General features: G+C 35.9%; 1 protein-coding gene across 10 annotated transcripts in view; it reads right to left on the reverse strand.

Moving 5' to 3' along the window:
• Positions 1-20,976, reverse strand: part of CCSER2 (coiled-coil serine rich protein 2) — a 73,356-nt gene that overhangs the window by 18,848 nt on the left and 33,532 nt on the right. For all 10 annotated transcript variants that reach the window (XM_065067794.1, XM_065067792.1, XM_065067795.1 and 7 more), the window contains 6 exons: positions 20,225-20,315; positions 16,407-16,569; positions 15,552-15,747; positions 6,586-6,669; positions 4,018-4,104; positions 2,634-2,732 (listed from right to left, as the gene is read on the reverse strand). In XM_065067794.1, coding sequence (XP_064923866.1) covers positions 2,634-2,732; positions 4,018-4,104; positions 6,586-6,669; positions 15,552-15,747; positions 16,407-16,569; positions 20,225-20,315 — 720 coding nt within the window. The remainder of the gene's footprint in view (positions 1-2,633; positions 2,733-4,017; positions 4,105-6,585; positions 6,670-15,551; positions 15,748-16,406; positions 16,570-20,224; positions 20,316-20,976) is intronic.

A 20,976-nucleotide genomic window follows, 5' to 3' on the forward strand; every position in this document is an offset into this window, starting at 1 on the left:
TAGCTGTTTCAAATGGACAGTAGAACTGCAATAAATTACTGTGATTCATACAGCCTTTAATTAAAAAGTGAAATCTTTTAATAACCGATTTCCCCTCTCGCTTTTTCCTAGTTTATTCTATCATCTGTTCTTTACAAAACACTACATTAACAGTGTTGGTTAAGCACATTTCTGGAAGCCTTTAAAGTATTTCTTGAAACAATAAATTCTTGTGTGTTCCTAGACTGTTTTTTATGCTTCTTGAATCAATACTGTATCAGGTCTGCTAGAATTTGTAAACTATCAGAATAATCTTGGAAGTTATGATACTCTAAAGTAACTTCCTGATATTCACCATCATTTAAAGTTACTTACATGTCAAAACTTTAAGGAAAAAATAAACTAGTTGAAAATTCATCAACTTTGATAACTATTAACAAGCTTAAAGAAGCAAGAAACTTATGACTCCAAGCAGATGTACTCTTACTGCCAAGATTTCAATTACTATTTGGTTTTTTTAAAAGCATAGCCTACATAAAAATCTTCATTTCATAAACATTAACTACATTTCATAAGTCATACCACATTTAGGATTAATAAATGTGATTTCTCCCAGCCTGTGCTCTCAGTTCAAGATAATTATATTAAACTGAACAGGAATGTTACTAAAGCCCAACATTATTTTCTGTAAGAGGTTTTCTTTAGTGAGAATGCATTTTACTCAGGTGTCTCCTGCTATTTCCATTTATTGTACTCCTGCCTCAAGAAAATAAAGCCAATTGTCTCTCCTTCCTATGGTAAGTGACAGTTTATGTCACTGGGTTCCAGATCAACAACGATTTCATGCCAAGGCCTTTTGAACATTTATACCTCTATTAAGCCATGCCAGGAAACATATCAATGCCCTTTAAGAAATCCCACATTAAGGAGCTCCTATCAATTTATAATGAGATGTTTATAATTTCTAATGAGATGTTTATAATGCACATGTAATGAGCATACACCTACACACATATGTATGTGTACCATATACATATGTATATATATCCACACACATACACACACCCAACCATGAATACAGGAGAAGATACAGCAGGGAAACTTAAAAACAAAACAAAACAACACAACAATAACAACAAAAGCACACCATATTTTCCCTTAACTCAAATTTCCTCAGGACAAAAAAGTTTTGTTTTTAACAAAGCTACTAAATAATTTAGAAGAAATATCCTTCAACCTGACCGAGCCAGACAATTGGGCTAAATGACTTTTACCTGAGATAAAAATCCCCATTCACTATCTTCTCCAATGGCTTTGTCCTATCAATTAATACCACGGATTGCTTGAACAAAAGCTTCTGTAGTTTGCAACTAACTTTCAATAGTTACTAATCTGATTCTGAATTTGTGGAAAATGATATTAAAAAAAAAGAACACTGAAACAATAGCCACTAACCCAGTAACAGTGTAACGCACAAAAATATCAAATGAAGATCACCAGGATAAGAAACTAAAACTTGGAAAACAAAAACAATACAAGGGCTCAAAAGCTACAACGTAACAGGAAAAGAGGAACAAATGAGATAAACATCAAACATCTTACACATACTTTCTGGAACAGAGGTGTCAGATCAAACTAAAGGTGACTTAATGTTAAGTTCTCTATACATAGGTTCATATCAGACAGGAAACCGTCGGATAGCTTCATCTCAACAGGACAAGGGTGTTTGCTACCACCTGGTGAACACACGGTGGGGTTGTATTTCTATCCTAGCACTACTACTTTAGAAGGACAGCAGGAGTGATCTATCTTTACTTACAATCTTACATTAAGTAACTTCAGGCAGGGTAAAAACAAACAAAAAACATCTAACCCTTTAATGTTTTAAAGAAATCTCTTAAGATTCTCAAGCTAGAGCACAAGCTTCAAGAACCAAAGACTATTTGCTGACGACTGACAAAAACCTTGCTCACCATTCAAAAATAATTCCTTACCATATATGATATCAAATGTTGTCCCACCTCCATCTTTATTATTCTATTAGTATTCCATGAAGAACGCCAAGTTATGAATAATGGAAGCAAATGTGATCCATGCAACAACATATGGGAATGACAATGTCCTTTGTCAAAGTGATTTTCACCCAATAATTTTTCTAATGAGTCAAGTTCTTCAAATAAATGATTAATAAAAATATTAACTTTTGTTTTTACACTTATGGACTGAAGCTTAGAATATGCTGTAGCTTTTCCTCCACAAATGTGAGCACAACAATGATGATAATTTAACCAGAAAAAAACAACAACAACAAAATATACAGCTACCTATGACTTTAAAATCAAGATATAGGAAAATATCTTATATATTATTAGATATACAGCTTGGGTTGACTGTAATTTAAATAGTGCATAGGGTGATTATTTTAATAAGAGATTTATAAAGTTTAATTACTTATTTTAAAAGAAAGGTTTGTAACAAATATTTATTTAAAAGGCTTGCAAAAGAATGCAAGAAATGCAGCGGAAGAAGGACGCCGCTCTCATACAGCACAGAACCTCTCACACGATGCCAACTGGTATAACAGCAAATGTCATAAGCTTGGGGAATGAAATGCAGAAAGTCACATCCAAGAAGGAATGGCACATTTTACTCACAGAACTCCTCCTCCAGGAGGTTTGCGTAAATTTGTCAGCATACAAGCACGCTGTCCCTTTAGGTTTTTGGCTGTCTTTCTGGCAGTTACATTTAGTGGCCTTAATCATCCCAAAAAAAAGAGAAAGAGAAAGGAGAATTAGTTAGAAAATAACTAAGATGCTTGAAAAGCACAGTCAAGATCCAGTATTCAAACATCACGTATTACTTGGAAATGCAGCATAATATGATTAAAATGTAAAAACTAGTCTTTACAGTGATGCACAACTACAAATATACCACAAAATACATTTAGAAATAATTTAGAACAAATTTTGACTTTTTGAAAGGGTTTTTGATTCACCTAGATTTCTGAAGCGCCACATTCTTTAAGCCACCTTTCAATAATTATTAATAAAAGTTTTAGCCATCCTTACAGCAGAGCTCCTTAGCTGTGACGAAGTTTTCAGATACTACGGTAATTAGGTATATCGCCTACCAGGAAGGAGTGATTTCATTAGAGTCACGCAAGACTGTCTCCAGACATGATAAATAAATATGGTGTGCATCCCTTGGCATTTCACCTACCCTACTTTTAATATCTTGCTGTGGCTTGAAAACATGGGGCTCTTTTACAAGAATTGTCACAGCAGGTGAGTTTACCACAACCAAATGCAGAGACAGGCATGGCAAAATCCGAAGTTCACTTAGAACAAGAGCTAAAAGCGAAAAGGCATATGATATTTTTGTTTGTATGTGTCTGCCTCAACCTGATTCATTATAAGAGTGCCCCCATAACTTGTATTTATGTGGCCAATTTAATCTTACTATTCAAAATTGTTTAGTTTTAAAAAAGAATCAACCTTGAATATTACCTCACTTGGCCTTAAATTCTGTGGTGGAAATCTTTGTTGAAGTAATGGACAGTAGGGAAAAGGAGAGGGGAGAAAAACAAAACTTCAAGCAGAATGATAGGCCTGATACTTGTTAATTTTTATCACAGTTTAAGCATAAAGTGCCTTATCTTTGCTCATTGCTATTTCTGAACAGCTTCTACCATTGTATATTTAAAGCGTTTGTTTTGGAAATGAAATATATCTAACAATCATATAAAAATCTTTGCTTAGTGTCACACATACAAATTATGAGTCACCTACAGAATTAAAGGTCCCAGGTGTACAGCTGAACACACACTAGAATGTGTAGAATTGGTCTGCTAACCAAAACGTTACAGACTCCATGAGACAGGTGGGTCTGAACAGAACCCAAATCTGCCTTGGCTATAATGAAAGTATAGCAAAAAGTTAGACCTCTAGTCCTCCTAAAGCCCTCATAAGAATTACCTATTGAAGTTACACTCTGCAGTGCATACTTTAAATACCATTAAACATTTAGTGTAATGCTTACAAGTTGATGCTCTAATTGGTTGATTGTTTCATCCTTCTTCTTCAGTTCATCTTTAAGCTGCCTGATCTCATTCAGCAGATCGTCCATCTGCAATGGGACAGTTAACAATAACAGGTTTTCTGTAAGTTCTACGCAATCTAAATCAACACTTCTGCAGGACATTATATCAGATGTTCACAGAGGACTGACAGTAACATCAATACGTGGTTTCCTCCCCTTATTCACATGGTGAGATGGGCTGTAACTTGACTAGAAGTCTCTTTAAAAGACAGTTGAGCCAATCCACTAAATTTTCAGGCTATGTGTGTCCTGGTTTTGTTAAAAAACAAGTTTCTCTTTTAGTGAATTTGCCTGTCAGCTAAAGCCTTCATATTAGCTGCATCTTCCTAGAGAACTAGATACATGTTTTGGTAAACATAGCAATGGAATGCAAGGTTATTGATAAGCATAGATGGACATCTTGCAAGAGGGGCAATGAGAAACTGGTGACCAAGAAACTGACCAACTGTGTATAACACTCCATTCACGTGAATACTTCATATAAAAGTGGGAGATCATGAGGATCTCGTCCCTTTTTTCTCTTTTGCTTATGGCCGACATTAGGAGAGGACCTTGCTAGTCGTCCCTGCGAACTGAGGCCTAATGAGAGACTGAATCCAGCTCCAGCTGGCTGCAGAGTCCAATCCAGGACTTCGGGTGCTGGCTCTGCTCTTGCTGAGACTTTCAAGACTGGTTTTGTATATTTTGTATTATTTTCTCTATTTTTTATTAGTAGCATTAGTAAAACACTTTTAATGTTTCCAACTCTCTTCTCTCTGTCCTTCTTTTCTTCCCGATCACCTGTCCTGAGTGGGAAGGGGGGAGAGGGAAGGGCAACAGGGGGAAGCGGGGGGAGAGGAGGTCAACAATACATCTACCAGGGTTTGATTGTCACCCCGCAATCAAAACCCTCGACAGTAAGTAAATCAGCTACATTTTTGGTGCAGTAATTCATCTGTTATACTAGTGAATGGCATCTTGAAGATGAACACCCCTAGCCAAATACTATCTATATACTTCTTTATACAACAACGCAAAACACTAAAGGTTAAAGACTAAATGAACGTATCATTAACATAAAATAAGAGAAACAAAAAAAGAAAATCATTTAGAAACATAAGCACAACTATGTTTACTGAATGCAGCAGCACAACTGATTTGAATACATCCTACTAAAAACTAAAGACTTTACGCAAAGCTCAGAGACTAAAAAAATTGTGGTAAATATCCAAGAATGATTAAAAAATTTTTTTTTTCTTCATCATAACTTAATTTTAACACATTTTATAACTGTGCCATTATATCCAGGCCATAAATTAAGGGGCACACTTCCATTTAGTAGCATACATCCACTATTTCAGTTTCACTGCAGATGTTATTAGTTACTGTTTTAGGACAACACCCAGACTGATTTGCTGGGCAGTTTTTCAAACCACATGACAGCATCAGGTAAAGAAGTGACAATTCAATATGTCAGTTTAACCCAGCAATTTTTGTTATTAAGTTAAAAAGTGTTACTTTTTCCTCTAGGAATTAAGTCTAAGATTTTGAGGGAGGTGATTGATTGTAGAATGACAAGCACCACAAATGCAGCAGTCAGCAATTAAAGAAAAAAGAAGGGCTAAACTTTAATAATGTAGAAAGCAGGGCTGCTAAAGAGTGATGCATATGGATCTACAGCTTTGGCAGACCTCGTAACGCCTGAAACCACAACATGGACAGATGACTTTCAAACTGGAATAAGACTGTAAGCGTTCTTGCCTTTCAAGAAGTGTTTCTAATTTCATTATATCTTCAGCAAGTGTTGTTCCCCTACCATCAGTGCAGGATTAGTCATCCTTCTGTATTGATTTTACAATAAGAGCCTCAAGCAATGCTATAAAACCTTAGCACTGTAGAAAGCACAACATTTCAAGTCTGTGACCATAAAAGATGATCCTTTTTGGAATATCCAATGCGACTGCTTCTTCCTTTAATACCCGTTCTAAACCAATAAACACATATTTGACTTTGTGGGGTTCACATTGTTTTCCAGTTAGGTCTGCAATACTTGCATTATCTCAGGGAAAACTTACTTTAGATGAAGGAATTTTAAACTAAAGTCAACAATAAATGTAATGAAAGATGAAGGGAATAAGTATGGTGTGATTACACTTCAAAGCAAAAATTGTCTTGTTAAATTCTAACACTAATCTAGCAGGCAGAGTATCTTTGAAAGAAGTTACTCTTCAGCTGTTAATTCCCACTACTGTTACAAATACCAAAAAAAAGTTATTTTAATTATTTAAACTGTGTTAGCATTTGTAAGTATGTATTTTAATAGCTCAAAGCTTTCCATTTTCACAAAACTAAGAAGATAATGTATATAAACACTTGCTAGGTTTATTTCAATAGATCACTTGCTAGGTTGCATTTAAATAGATCCAAGAAGCAAGAAGCAGTATTTCACAGTGACACAGAACTCTGTGCTTTTTTAAACACAAACAGGTTTGTATCTCTTATTCTGTAGAGTAAATCAGTGTCATTTACCTTAAAAGGTGACTCAGCTTCTTGTGGTTCTGGACTTGATGGAACTGAGAGTGCAATGTCCTGGAGTGACACATTTTCATCGTTCTATTAAAGAATAAAAACAAGAACAAAAGCTCAAACTACTTGTTGAAACAACTCCTTTGCAAACTCACTTTTAAAGGTGGAAACAAATCATCCCTCTGGGGAACCTGTTACAAAGTTTGACCTTTCTCACTGGGAATTTTCCTTTTTTTTCTTCCCCCCAACAGGAAAGCCTCCACTGCTGCAGCATGTGTGTAGTGCCCAAACAAGGGCCATGAACAGCCTCCCTCTCCTCACAAAGCTGACAGAACAGCTGCAGCTACGGCCAAGTGTGTTGACTTGGCACAAAAATCTGGCAAGAAACAGCCATTGTGTTCAAATATATTGTATCCTATGATTCTATATCAGGTGATGCTATGTGATCTTAAAAGCTTCATTTCCATCAGTATCCATTCAAATACTATGTCTGAGCAATATCAAAATATAGAACCAACATAGTTCAGCTAGGAATTCTTAACTAAAAAAAAAAAAAGTAACATTTGCTACTGGACAGACTAATACAAAATTAATTCACAGCCATCAGAACTTAATATCAATGGTAAAAACTGGATCCACACAAGAGTGTTCATTCTCCTACAACGACAGCCATGAATTCTGAAATTAAGCACCACAGGAAGAAACAGAAACAACCAAAGTTGCCAAAAGATGATTGCCTGGTTATGTTCTGAAGCACTTCACACCCTCACAACAAAAGCACAGGCAGCTCTGAAGCTGTGGTGCTCAATCCTGAAAAGGTTCAGTAGGTTACAGACCCAAGGCACAAACTGAACAAGTGATGGTGAATTCTTGGGACACATTCTCACGTTGGCACCATCATGCTGTGTCCAACCCATGAGAGCCACAAAACTAAAGTATAATGAAAGTACAGGTATTTTACAGCTATGGAAGATCATAACCCCCGTTTCTTTGATGTAAAAAGATTTTTCCAACTCTTTTCTGTCCATCTTCTCCATCTGCTACTTTCTTAAATAAATCAATGAATCTTCTACCTTATTCTCCTTTATTTATGAGGGTTCTTAGAGGGGAGATTCTTTACCCAGTGACCTCACTGCCTAAACTTTCATTTACAGAATATAAAAGCAGCATATTCCAAAACCTGACCAAAAACAATCTGAGACTGAGTCAGCAATTCCCTAAAACCACAAGAATAAAACTGCAGCTCGAATACTAAAAATCAACTAAGGGAAAAAATGCACAATAGACCTATTTACGTTCTTTATGTCTATAAGGTATCTCCTTTGCTTTTTAATCTGGATGAAGCATTTCTTATACATTTTTAACTAAACTGCAAAGAAACACCAATGAGATTGTCTGGAAGCAAAAAAAAAAAAGGAGCAAGAAATTAAAATTGAAGAAATGTTGGCAATTACATTTTTACTTCTTCCTATAGTCACCATTACCTGGAGGCAAAATAAGCACAACTATCACCAAGCTGAAAAGATAAAAATAGTAAGAACTATCACACAAATCCAAATTGCTTTTACCATACTACAGACAGCTAAATTTAATTACCATCACTTAGATGTCATCTTGCAGGTTTGGTTTCTTTAAAAACTTCTCGGCTTTATTTTTTTTTCCTAAAGACTATTAATTGTGAGTGCAGTCACATTTCAAGGCTTCTGACTCCTCACCAAATCAAACATTTCAGCTTCCACCATCCAACACACAGTTGAACTCAATTCACAAGTAGCTGCTTGACCCTTCTGGGCAAATCACCAGCAAGTAACAGGCTGATGAGGGAACAGCTTATAGTCTGTTATGAACAAGTGTTAATACAGTGTTTTGAAATCATTTGCACAGTAATTTCACAAAGAAACAGCCAATTTAATCCAAAATATTTCTAAAATGCTAGGGGAAATTAGCAGCAATTAGAATTATAGAATCATTTACAGATTAACAGGTTATATTTCATATTTACCCTGTATTCTACATTTAAAATAAGAAATGGTGAACTGTTAAACAACTATTAAAGCAAATACACACACTCAGAAGAAAAGGTGTATCAGTCACAGTTATAACTGTGAGGGAGTAATCATGGGAATGGAAAAAAAACAACACACAAGACAAACTATTTCAAGCAAAAGTATCTTGCATGGCTTTTAAGCTCTGATACCTTTGATATACCTTCTATTCCCACTAAAATGCATGCAAGTGGAGAAATAAAAAAAGAATCTACAACAGCAGATTAAGACATAATTGCAAGGAAAGCCAGTGTGCCACATATTCTCTGGTGCTTTAAAGGAAGTACTCCAGCCTGTGCTATACCCGACCAATATCAGCTAGCAAAGCAAGAACTAAGGTCACTTGCATCAATTCCCTTACCAGTGTCTGAATTATCATAATAAATATAATGAACACAGAGCAAGTGAAAAAAAAATATCAGTTCTAACACTATCAGTGGAAACTTAAGGATTCTATTGTGAATGTATACTAGGTTTAATCTATAAACCTTTTCTTCTTTTGCTTTTCTTTCTTGCTTATCATAATGCTAAAATGAGATGGGGGGGGAAACAGATCAGTAGAATAAGGCTATCCATGCAAAAAAAAAATTTATAATTGGAAAAAAACCAACAGAATTGGCAAAACAAATGCAATTGGTTATACCCATATGCTGGTTTTGGTAGCCTAGAAATTATGTGATAAGATATCACCACACTTTGGAAACTGAGAGAACATATACTTTTTATCTTTAGGTAAAATTACAATAAACTTTTTAAAGGTATCATCACATTGCAATAGGCAATATAAAAAGCTGTTACCTGTTGGTTATCACCTGACTAACAGTTTTACAACAGTGGAATACACTATTTATTCTACTGCAAGCATGTCTTCAGAGCAGTTGTGCTAATCTTGTGCCAAATGTAAAACATGCTTGCAAAACCAAGAACTCTGGATAGGTTTGTTAGCCATATCAAACCCAAATGTTTATCAAGTGCACTGAAAAATAAGTTGCACTTATAAATATAAGCAGCAAACATTTTAATCTAATTTCCTCAGCAGAAGAATGCGCTTGAAAAAAACAACAGTATTAAAAGGAAAAAATAGTTGCTAATCTTTGTAACTATTTCCTAAATTTAAAACATCGCAACAAACATCTCAAACCTCATACATTCTGCCCTTCCTAGAACAGTTATTTTTAAACATTACTGGCAGTTTAGGCATGAAAATAACCTGCAGTATGTAAAGTGACAGAGGGCTTATGTGGCAGACATAACATAAGTTATGCAGGGATAGTCTTCAGTAGTTTTCAGTTTTCAACTCAATCACTTACATACACTTCATCTTTTGGCCAGCTTGGGGTGGTCCCTCTGTCATAAACTGACTTACCCACATGCCTCAGGATATGTTTCAAAGTGGCTTATAAAATTCCAGCAAAGCTGGAGTCAGAAACCATTAGAAAATACCCAGCAAGACTCAGAAAATCATCTTAAATTTACTAATAGCTACATAAAGGGAACAGGTGGTTGCAAGGAGTGGGAGGGGGAAGAAATCAACACAAAAATTCCCTTCAAACATTAGAATACTCAAAGACTACAAGGTTGCTCTGATAAAAAGCTTTAGACTAACTTTTTGAAGACCCATGTGAAGAGATACAATTCACCATCACACTAACATTTCAGCATTTATCAGCATGGTGCCTATACACCAAATCCGGAGGAATGTCTAAAGCTTTACAACTGTGATATCAAAGTAGCCTGAGTTCATGCTGAATACTATTCCAGCTTCATATAGCTTTTCAAAGGGTATCTGCTGAGAAAAGCAATACCAATTTATTATTCTACAAACCAGCTGATTTTTTTTGTTTCAGAATTAACTCAGTGAGAGTTACATATCCAAATTTTTAAGTGCGCATGTAGGTAAAATATTTAACAACCCTTTCTCCCCTGAGTGTTAACACTGTCATGCACCTTGTTCCACTGGATAATTTTCTACATGTCAAACACTTTTACATACCCGTGTTACAGTCTAAATTGAAGCACTTTATTATATTCCTAAGTCTGCATCTGTCATTTTTAGTATGCCTGAAGAAGAGGAGCTGGAGGTTATGGGAATAACCCTCCATTGTGGCTGTCACAGGTACACCACAGTTCACCCAAACAACCACAAAGTGAAACCTGCATTTTTGAGTGGCTGGACTTAACAGGCTCTCATACCAATATTTTACAAGTGTGAAATCTTTAGTATGAATGACACACAAACCCTGGTGCTCACTTTACATTACAAATTCACCAAAGAATTAACTTGCTGCTTTTGGTAAACAGAATACTAAACATTGATTTTTATTTAGTGACACTTCTTCAAAAATAATCATCTGTACCAAATACAAGTATTTAGTGAAGAATGGCCTAATAAACCTTTTAACCTACTGTGCTGATTATTCACAGCAGCAGTTTACCTGCTATATATTGTTTGGCTGAGAGCACTGCTGTATTTCTGTTTATCAACAGTTCAGCAGCTCAAAAATGCCACATTTGCTTGTTTTTGCTCCTATCCTCTAAACAGTTACCTGTTCTCATTTTAAATGCCTCTGTTTTAAAAATTAAAATCCAAAACCAAACAAACAAAAAAAATCACAACCAAAAGAAAAGTCAAGCTCTGTGACTAAACACATCATAATAGTCCCTGGAAGATATTTCAACATTGTAAGCATGTATCTTCTCTACAGCACACAGATGGTGCAGTGTTCTCACTGCCTATCCTTTCCATCTTCCATTTTCCCCTTGCTTTCTCTGGGAGATATTACTTGTGGGCTTCAGTTTAAAGCACTTGAAAACTAAAGAAAAATTGTAGAACTTCTAGAATAACAGAAGAGATAAATGGTATTCTCTCTCAGAAGAAATCTCCCATATTGTCTCCAAGACAGCAGTTGTTTTTACTATACTGGCATATTTTAAATTCTTCTTTTCCAAAAATCAACCCATTAGAAGCAAATGCATTTTCAGCAGTTCTCTTACAGCAAAACCTGCCTTTTAACATGGAGGATTTCAAAAAAATACACTATTAATTGTGTACTACCAATTTCACGTTGAGAATTCTTTCCACATTCTGGCACCTATAGTTCATTAATATGTTGAAAAATGCTAAATGTTTCTAAAGTTTATCAAGGTTTATTAAAACAGGTGCTATTTACCTGCTGACTGCTTGGCATTTTGAGTGTGGTTTCATTCAAATATTGCAACAAACAAGTGTCATGCAGCTTCCACTTCCTCCAGTCAAACAGTTACAATGATAGCCCAACAGCTAACTAAATGTTTAAACTTAAAGTTTGCCAATTTTATTTGCTATTGTTCTTTGATTTCTTTGTTTCTGTTTTTTTCCAAGTACAGTTAAGTCACTAAGAGGAACTATTTTGTGGCTAAGAAAAAAAACAAGTAACAATTGTAGGTGCAGTTTACACAACTTCATACATGACACAAGAAAACCTTTCTATTTAATGAATTAAATCATTTTCTTCCTTGTCCTCAGGCTTCTTGTAAAAGATAAATATATCTGACAGATCTCATCAGATGCAAAAAGAAAAGAATACATTGAATATGTACTTCAAAGGTATGCAAGTGACTTACTAATCTAAAGCCTCAGCAAAAAACACATTGGTGCATTTAACAATTTTGCACTACAGACATTTTTTCATTCATACCTCTTCACACAAATAGCCCAGTCATATCTGGTAAGTTACAATGAAGATTTGTGCTCACAAAATAGAATTTATTTTCCATTCACAAAAGGTAAGCCAAAAGGAACATTCTGTATAAAACTTGTCTCCCTCAGATAAAAGGGCTTCACAGATCTCGGAGTTCTGTGAACCGCTTCATGTTTCAGTCCTCCTTGAAATATCAGTAAGTGCTTATCTGAGACAAGCCAGGGTGGTTCTGAATCACTGCTGCCAGTCTCCAGAGGAAACTACAACAGAGAATGCACAATCCTTGCCTAGATCAAAGGCACCAGGCCATCAGAAATAGTACAATTCTTGTTTAAATGAGGATATTCTAACATATTAGCCTTGCAGCCTCAACCTAAAGTAGCAAGTTTGAGAAACTGAGGAGGAGAAAGAAATTTTTGAGATCAGAATAAAACTTATTTACTATTAAGCATGAAAATGAAGTACCTTAGTCAGCATTTTAAAGGCATTAACATTTAAATGTCAATTATTACTAGAGTTACACATCCAAAGCATTTCCTTCTTAAAGTTAGTGCTCCAGTTAGGCATTAAGAACATTCACCAGTAGTTCAACATCTCCCTGTAAATAATTACAACTGCATTTAGTGCAAGAAGAATGTACATTTTTCACTTCAGATGACCCAGTATAACATTATTGCAAAAGCAAAGAATATTTACTACAGCGAACATTCTAAAGAACTCTGCACGAGATGGACTCCTGTTCCTGATTTCACTGTTGGAAGACACAGAAAGCTGGCAGTACATGGGGAACAGCAGACAGCACGGCTACTGTACTGCTGGCAGTGTTATCCTGTTCACACCTCCAGAGGAGGCCACACTACTCAAATAGCTACTTAGTTTTCCAAGCAGAACTGGGAACGCAACACCCAACCCATGCTGTTGCAGCTATGCTGCTAGTAATGTTCAAGATAACTTCTATATGGTTATGTGAGCTACAGTCACAGCAATGAATCCAGTATAGCACATCATGCCTCCTTAGGAATAAGCCAGGTATACACACTCATTACATGAGTATGAGTATGCTCTACACTAAGTCACACTACAGTTGATTAGATACTTGTATAAAATTGAATTTAATTACCATACCTTACTACCCTACTATAACTGTTCCTGTGGGACCTCATGCCTAAAACCTGACTACAGTCACCTTTCTATCTATCCATATTAAATAACTTTGCTTTAAAGTCATAGAAAAAGGTAACACTTATACATTTAAATGTATAATATAGGTGAAGCAAATGTAAGAACTTCTGCTTCCTTTACTAAAGCTAGTGTTTGAAAAAGAGCTAACTTGCATCTTGCTTTTTAACAATTTGTAAGTGGCCTGACACAGAATCCAGACTGAGATCAAGTCCTAGTTCAGGGTTCAGACTAGTAAAGTTCATGTAATTGTTTTCTAAATTACATTTCTGTTCTTCACAGTAAGAAAAAAAAATAATTCCAATATTTTTATTCATTTCTGTTATTATAAAGCTCAATATATTCAGGAAAACTTTAACACTTAAAAATAATGAAACAAGTTTCATAAAAGTTTTACTCTAATTATTTAGTAAATAAGGGTAGTAAAGGTCTGAAGTTTTCCCCTCTGCATCAGCTTAATTTACTTTCACATTACTATTCATATTGTTTAATTAAAAGGGTGGATAACACAGGAGAGTAGAAAATAAACATTCAGAAGTACAGTGTTAAGTTTTGGAAGCAGCGAATCAAAACAGAGGGTGGTTGGATCAGGAACATACAGAGCAGTATGCGTGACACTTTGAAGGGAAGAATAATACTTATTACAAAACGCGCTATTACAGGGAGGAAGATCAAGATTTTAGCGAGAGAAGCAGCAAATTTTAAAGAACATGTTAGGAGTAACTGTTTCTTCTATAAGTTCTTTTCAAGAAACTTAATCAGAGCTATTTGAGGCAAGGATTATATTCTGTAGCATTTTAGAGAAGTCTATCTAGTATAAACTAGATCAAGATTTAAAACACAGTATTCTGCAAGGCCACACGCTACTTGGCTATAACGCAGACACCTTTACACAATGAACTACACATACACAGATTATCTATCTAGTTGCTTAATTATCCTTATGTTAAAGGCATTAAAAGCTCTGGATAAAAATTTCTCTGCTATCTCATGTACTAATTGCACGCTTGAGGCTGTTGGGCGGCACAGTTCTGCAGTCCGCTACTCAGACATTAGGCTCTAAAAACACATTTTCCCTTTCTGACACCACATTGTTTTTGATACAATTGTATTTCTGATTTTGTCAGTGCAAAAACACCTCCAGGATTCTCAGTTACCATAGGAAGCAAACGATCACATTTCTAAAAGGCACAGTCACACCCTGGAATTAGCCTCAAGGTTAATTCGCTTTTTGTTTTGTTGTATTTTGTTTTAGTGTCTTATTTTTAGGGCAAACTTATTTCCATTAAATTATCCTGTTAGAAAAGAACAGCACTAAATCCAGTATGAGAGAGAACATCATAAAAATACTTTCCAATGCTAATCTGTATATGCCTCCAAAGAAAGTCTGATAGGCTTTTAAGGTAGCAAAGGCATTTTTGTAGCTGAGATCCCATACTGCTGCTGAGTCATCCAGCATTTACCAGCTCCCACAATTTGCCAAGTTTCAGGGTGAAACGAAAATACTCTTTAAAAGCTTACGGCAATTCAGTGATTTCATACACTAGAAAGGTTAGATTTGAGCACTTCCAATAGACGTGACCCAGCAGGATTTGCTAGGCTTCTTGTCAAAACACACAGCAAACATAAATAGAATGAGGAAAACAAAGCCTTAATAAAAAGCTCTTAGCACTGACTTGCTGAATACAAGGTTGATCAATGGGATTGATTTCAATATTATTTTTAATATTTTGGTTTTTACTCCCAGCTTTTTAGGATCTTAAGAAAAAAGCTTGTCTTCACATCCACTGCTTTTTTTGTTTGTTTTTTTTTTTTTTTAATTTCACATTATTTTCCTCAGAGTAGCATAATAACAATAATTAATATTTTTTCCAGTCTGTAAAATGCCAAAGAAGCAGAACAAGTACTATTTTAAATAGCAATAAAAAGTGCACACTATCTTGAACACTGTAATTCAATGTATAAAGGAAATGACAATAATCTAACACAGCCAAACAGAACATCAGCCCATCTGGGCTTACTCTCCAACATGCTTTACTGCTTTTGTTCCATTTAAACAGCTCACCTGGTGCAGTAATCTCTTCAGTTTCAACAACTGAGTTTTTACAGCTGTGCAGTCTTGGACCATGTGCCGGAGGGTCATTTCATCAAGCATCACAGTATTCTCCGTTAAGCCCACCAGCTGTCTAGGACCCTGGTAAAAATTTGGTGCTCCATATGTTTCCAAGTGGCCAACAGGAGACTCTAGGTAGTTTGATCCCCTAAAAGATCCAAACAAACAAACAAATCCACCAAAGCAAAACAAAATTAAAACCAAACCAAAAAAATACATTGATGATAAACTAGAGCTAGAAGAGCATTTAGTAAGAGAGAAAGTTTTAGGTAACATGGGGTATATGCTGTGGCATAGAGCAGAAAATAAATAAATCAAAGGCAATGCTATTTCACTTAAATGTTGGGCTTTCCTTCCCACTTGCATAAATCTCTCGCACACTAACTACAGTACCCTAAAACAGATGCTCATTGGGATTTCTAGAAAATCTGTCATTCAAGCTAGCCTATAAGAACTATAGGATTACATTTAAAAACAAAAGAATAAGTAAAAAGCTGTCCAAACTTACAAAGTGCAAGTAATAAGATAGTGTAATGTTTTTCCATGGAACACCTATAGTAATTTAGTCAAGCATTTATAATACCGTATAAACACAAGTAACAAATTTTACAAACTGTGACAGAAACAGGTTTTGAAAGGAAATTGTTATAAATCTCAGTGATGCTCCCACTCAGACACGCTATTTATAGATAGACAACTATTCTGAAAATGCCTTGTACTCAGTATCACTTGAGATCCTGTAGTGACAAAAGAGATTTCTCATCACAATATTTCAATCATTTGGGAGAAGACAGACAAGTCCTTTACCTGTTCAAATCATTTTTACCATGGATGTAGTGATCAGTATGGCCAAGATGATAGTGATCCTGTGCATTCCATCGCTGTTGTGGTGCTCTTTTCCAGAATCCTTCCTGATGTTGCCTAGCATTTCTGTCTTGTCTGTCATAACGGCTCATATTTTCACATTCCTCTACAGAGAACATAAAGGAAAAATAAAAATTATAAAGTCTGTTCCTAAGACCTTGTAAATAGAACATTTACTATGTGCTGGTAACTGATCCAAACAAGTATGCACTTTAGAACTGTCAAGCAGACTTCTGTAATGATGTCACATTTTTACCAGCATATAAACTTGTTACAAGAATAAGAGTAACCTGTAGCAGAAACTACAGAATTCAGCCTTAACAGTATTTCTGGTTTAAGTAGAAAACTATTTGGAGGAGAAACAGCTATGGGGAAAGTAACACTTCCCTGTCCTTCCTAGTGGCAGTGAACTTTAAAAAGTTCAAACAGATAAACACAGAAAGACGACATTTTAGAAAAAGGCCAGTACTTTGTTCCAAAACAGAACAGTTTCATTACTTAAAATACACGTCTGTCTCATCCTATTAAACTTGTTTGTTTTTTTCACTTGAGAAACATTTAATCTTTATTTACCTAGACAACAAGCATGATTTAAAAACAAGTAAACAAAATCTCTTCAAAACGCTAACCTCTGCAAAGCAAAGCAGATTCCACAAACTTCTTAAGGGAACAAAAGCTATATTTGGCAACAGCTTGTAAACCGCTAGAAACAAAGCCAAAACAACTGCTGTCCGTGCAGTCAGACACAACAAAAAAAACAGTCAGAAACTGCTGTTCTGCCGTGGCACTTTCTCCTTCACTTACCCAAGGAGTTTTTCTTCACATTGTCAGTCCTTTACTAGGAGAGGAACTCTACACAGGAGAACATTGTTTGACTCTGCCCACTCAGCCCTAGTTGCGCACCAGCCGCTCGCACTCGGGCCTTCCTTCCTGCTCAGCTCAGCCTGCGTGGGGCTGGGAAGCCAGCCCAGATTTTACCCTGTGGCTTCAAACTGCCGCCCTCTCTCCCTGCATACTTGTTGAGCTAGAACTGCTTCTATTCATAGCGTCACAGTGGCACCCCAGACTCCAAAGTGAAACCAGGAGAGTTTCCGGAGACCTGGAAAGTCTTCAGAGGCTGACGTCAGTAGAGTCACATGTAATTACAAAAAAAGTGTTGGCAAGAAGTGTTGTTAAATATTATTATAATAAACACTCATATCTCCAATCCAGTTTTGATCACCTAGTTCAGTAACCAAAAAAAACCCACAAAAAAAAAGGGTAAATAAACTTGTTAAAGTAAAGTAACAGGAGATTTATTTTCCTTTAGAAGCATCCTTCTACATAACACGTGAAAATTCAAGTGGGCCTATTCAAAATAATCCCTCAATAAGTTTATAAATAATTTTATTATGATGATTTTCAGCTTTGCAAAATGAAATTGAGACACCGAGTAAAGACGCATGGCTACTAACAAAGAATAAATTTTACTTTTTTAGGTGGTCATGTTTACTTCAGGGAAAGCCTGGCAGTGGCTTTTGACTTCTTCTTTAATTCTTCTGTTTGCTAAAAATGTATTGATTTCCAGATACTAAGCAATTATAGCAGAGATACCCAGTGTATGCCACACTTACCTGATATGGGAACCAAACTTTTAAAAAAAATGCCTAAAATAATGTTAGTTAGCTAATATTGATCTCAAATTTTAAGTTCCTCCTCCTGAATCAGCAGTTTACACAGCAGATTGTCAAAGTCAAAAAACATATTCCAGCTACACAAACATTGATACTTAGCTCTGGAAGTGGAAGTAGATTTAAGTTTATTGTATTAATGCAATTAGGAAAGCAGTGAATTAAAAACTTTATTTCACTTGTGTCTAGATTAAATGGTAAACATCAACTTTTTATATTTTCGTGGCAAACACTCACCTTTAAAATGAATATATTTTAAACAGTTTTTAATTTAATAATTTGAAATTGAATTACTGATGCAGATGCAGGACTTGTTTAATAAACATGGAAACTTAAATTAATCTACCCTTTAAAATTGCTTCTTAGTTTTCCCCAATAGAACTAGAATTACCGTTATTGAAAAAATATTCACACAGAATCACACAGAATCACACAGAATGTTAGGGATTGGAAGGGACTAAAGATCATCTAGTCCAATCCCCCTGCCAGAGCAGGAACACTTAGATGGGGCTACACAGGAAGGTGTCCAGGCAGGTTTTTAATGTCTCCTGAGTAGGAGACTCCACAACCCCCCTGGGCAGCTGGTTCCAGTGCTCTGTCACCCTCACTGAGAAGATGTTTCTTCTCAAATTTAAGTGGAACCTCTTTTGTTCCAATTTGAACCCATTACCCCTTGTCCTACCGTTGGTTGTCACCGAGAAGAGCCTGGCTCCATCACCGTGACACTCACCCTTTATATATTTGTAAACATGAATAAGGTCACTTCTCAGTCTCCTCTTCTCCAAACTAAAGAGCCCCAGCTCCTCATAAGGGAGGTGCTCCACTCCCTTAATCATCTTCGTTGCCCTGCACTGAACTCTCTCCAGCAGTTCCCTTCTTGGCCACAAGGGCACAGTGCTGGCTCATGGTCATGGCTCATTGCCTAGGCTTGGATTGTTATCCATTCTGGAAATCTAAAAATGTAAAAAATAAGAACTATACGCCTATCTGGGCCGAAGAGTTGAATACTAGCACCATTGTCAATAAGTGCCTTTCACACAAGTACTTCGGAAATCTTATTCTGAGACATAAAACATGAAGTACTGCACTTTCTACGTGCACACTGTTAAAACACATTGTGCCACCACAGTGGTAGATGGAAAGCTATGTATTTATTTACTGCTAATCTGGCTTTATAGCTAACTTACAAGCAACAGTCTTCACCCAGAGAATTCAAAGGTACTCTCAAAAAAAGTGTATTTCTCCAAGCTGGAGCAGGCAGCTGAGCAGTACACAAAATAAGGAAAACCTTTTTGCTTTCAGTGCCTGTTTGTACAGGGCAGGACACTACACTGCTCCACATCCAACCTTTATGTTCATTTGAAGATTTATCAGCCTCCACTGAACTTGGAGGTAAAGCTAATACCCGTATTCACATGGCAGTGACAATTCTTACAACAGGAATGACCACAAGCAAATGCCTTTGAACTTTTCCAGGCCAGGATTTGAGAAAGTATGGCAATTATTTGCCTTACCTAGTTCATTCTAGTCTGGATTTGTATTATTTTAGTAGCATCTACATACCACTATCCTCCCTGTGAAAAGTTTGCGGGCATCCTCACTGACAACAAGAAAAAATACACTTCAAATCTTAAGACTTCTGTGACCCTGAATTCTAGAAAATATATTAGGAGATACTGTCGTTTCATAGAAGAAAACTATTACCTCAAAAATAATTACACTGTCATTCACCAAAGCTGAAAAAAAATGTTCGGATATTTTCAAATATAGATAAAGCATGAGACTGAAGGACTAATTTGAAATTTATTCTACTAAAATAACTTTAAAAAACTAACAGTGTCCAGCAAGGTTGTATTCTTATAAAAGGCAGTTAACTTCTAAATTCAAAATCCTTCAAATGTGAGATTTGTATTAGGGGAACAAAAATGTCACATCACCTACATTTCAGAAAAGCAAGAGTTTTTACTTAAAGGAAAAACAATTTAAGGAGTGCTTTGGTTTATTAAAGCAGAAGTCAGAACAACACAACTCAAAAATTTCTGAAGCCCATAATGCAGTTTCACAATAACATTGCTGGGCCAATTTACTGACCTTTGTCATGAGGCGAGTCCTCAGGCAGGTCAACATCAAGCATGAGATCATCATCTTCAAGATCACATGAATCAAGATTGTTCAAGATATCCTGTAAGAAAGAAAATGGGAGATACAGATGTTTTCACAATATTTCATTTATCCTACTGTCATAAGTTTATTTCAAAGCTTTGTTCCATTGTACTGTACAGATATCCAACATTATCAGCAGCTTCCTCTCTTTAGAGGTTGAGATCAACCTTACCTGAGACGACGTGTACCTCGTGATCACAACACAAAGTAAGCCTAGGGAAACTGTTCATGGTTATACAGCTCTAACTCTTGAGCTCTGTTTTCACATTTACCACAAAAAAGCACAACAGCTTTAATGCCCATGAACAGACTCAAGCACTTCACATCTGCCTCTTTTCTAAGAGTAGAAATGCAGATATTTCTTCTGTTTGACAGCTACACCTAAAGATGGTTCTCATGGGACCAATACTGAAAAAAATTACCCAATATTAATTGTTTTACTAATTATTTCTCAATGGATAATAAAGTGATCATTAAATACTTAACTGAACACTTACACACAGACTACCAATACACTGCAAAACAATATTAATTTCGAAAGCTATCCCTTTGCTGGCTCCCATTTATTATATTCGCTTTGTCAGATGTGTAAGTGAAAAGAACACTAACAGGCATTTGCTTAAACTGTTGCTCCAACTGTTTTTCAGCAGTCTTCCTATAGTGTTCACTAAGGACCACTG

This window comes from Columba livia, chromosome 6 (assembly GCF_036013475.1).
Source record: "Columba livia isolate bColLiv1 breed racing homer chromosome 6, bColLiv1.pat.W.v2, whole genome shotgun sequence".
Classification (NCBI taxonomy): domain Eukaryota; kingdom Metazoa; phylum Chordata; class Aves; order Columbiformes; family Columbidae; genus Columba; species Columba livia.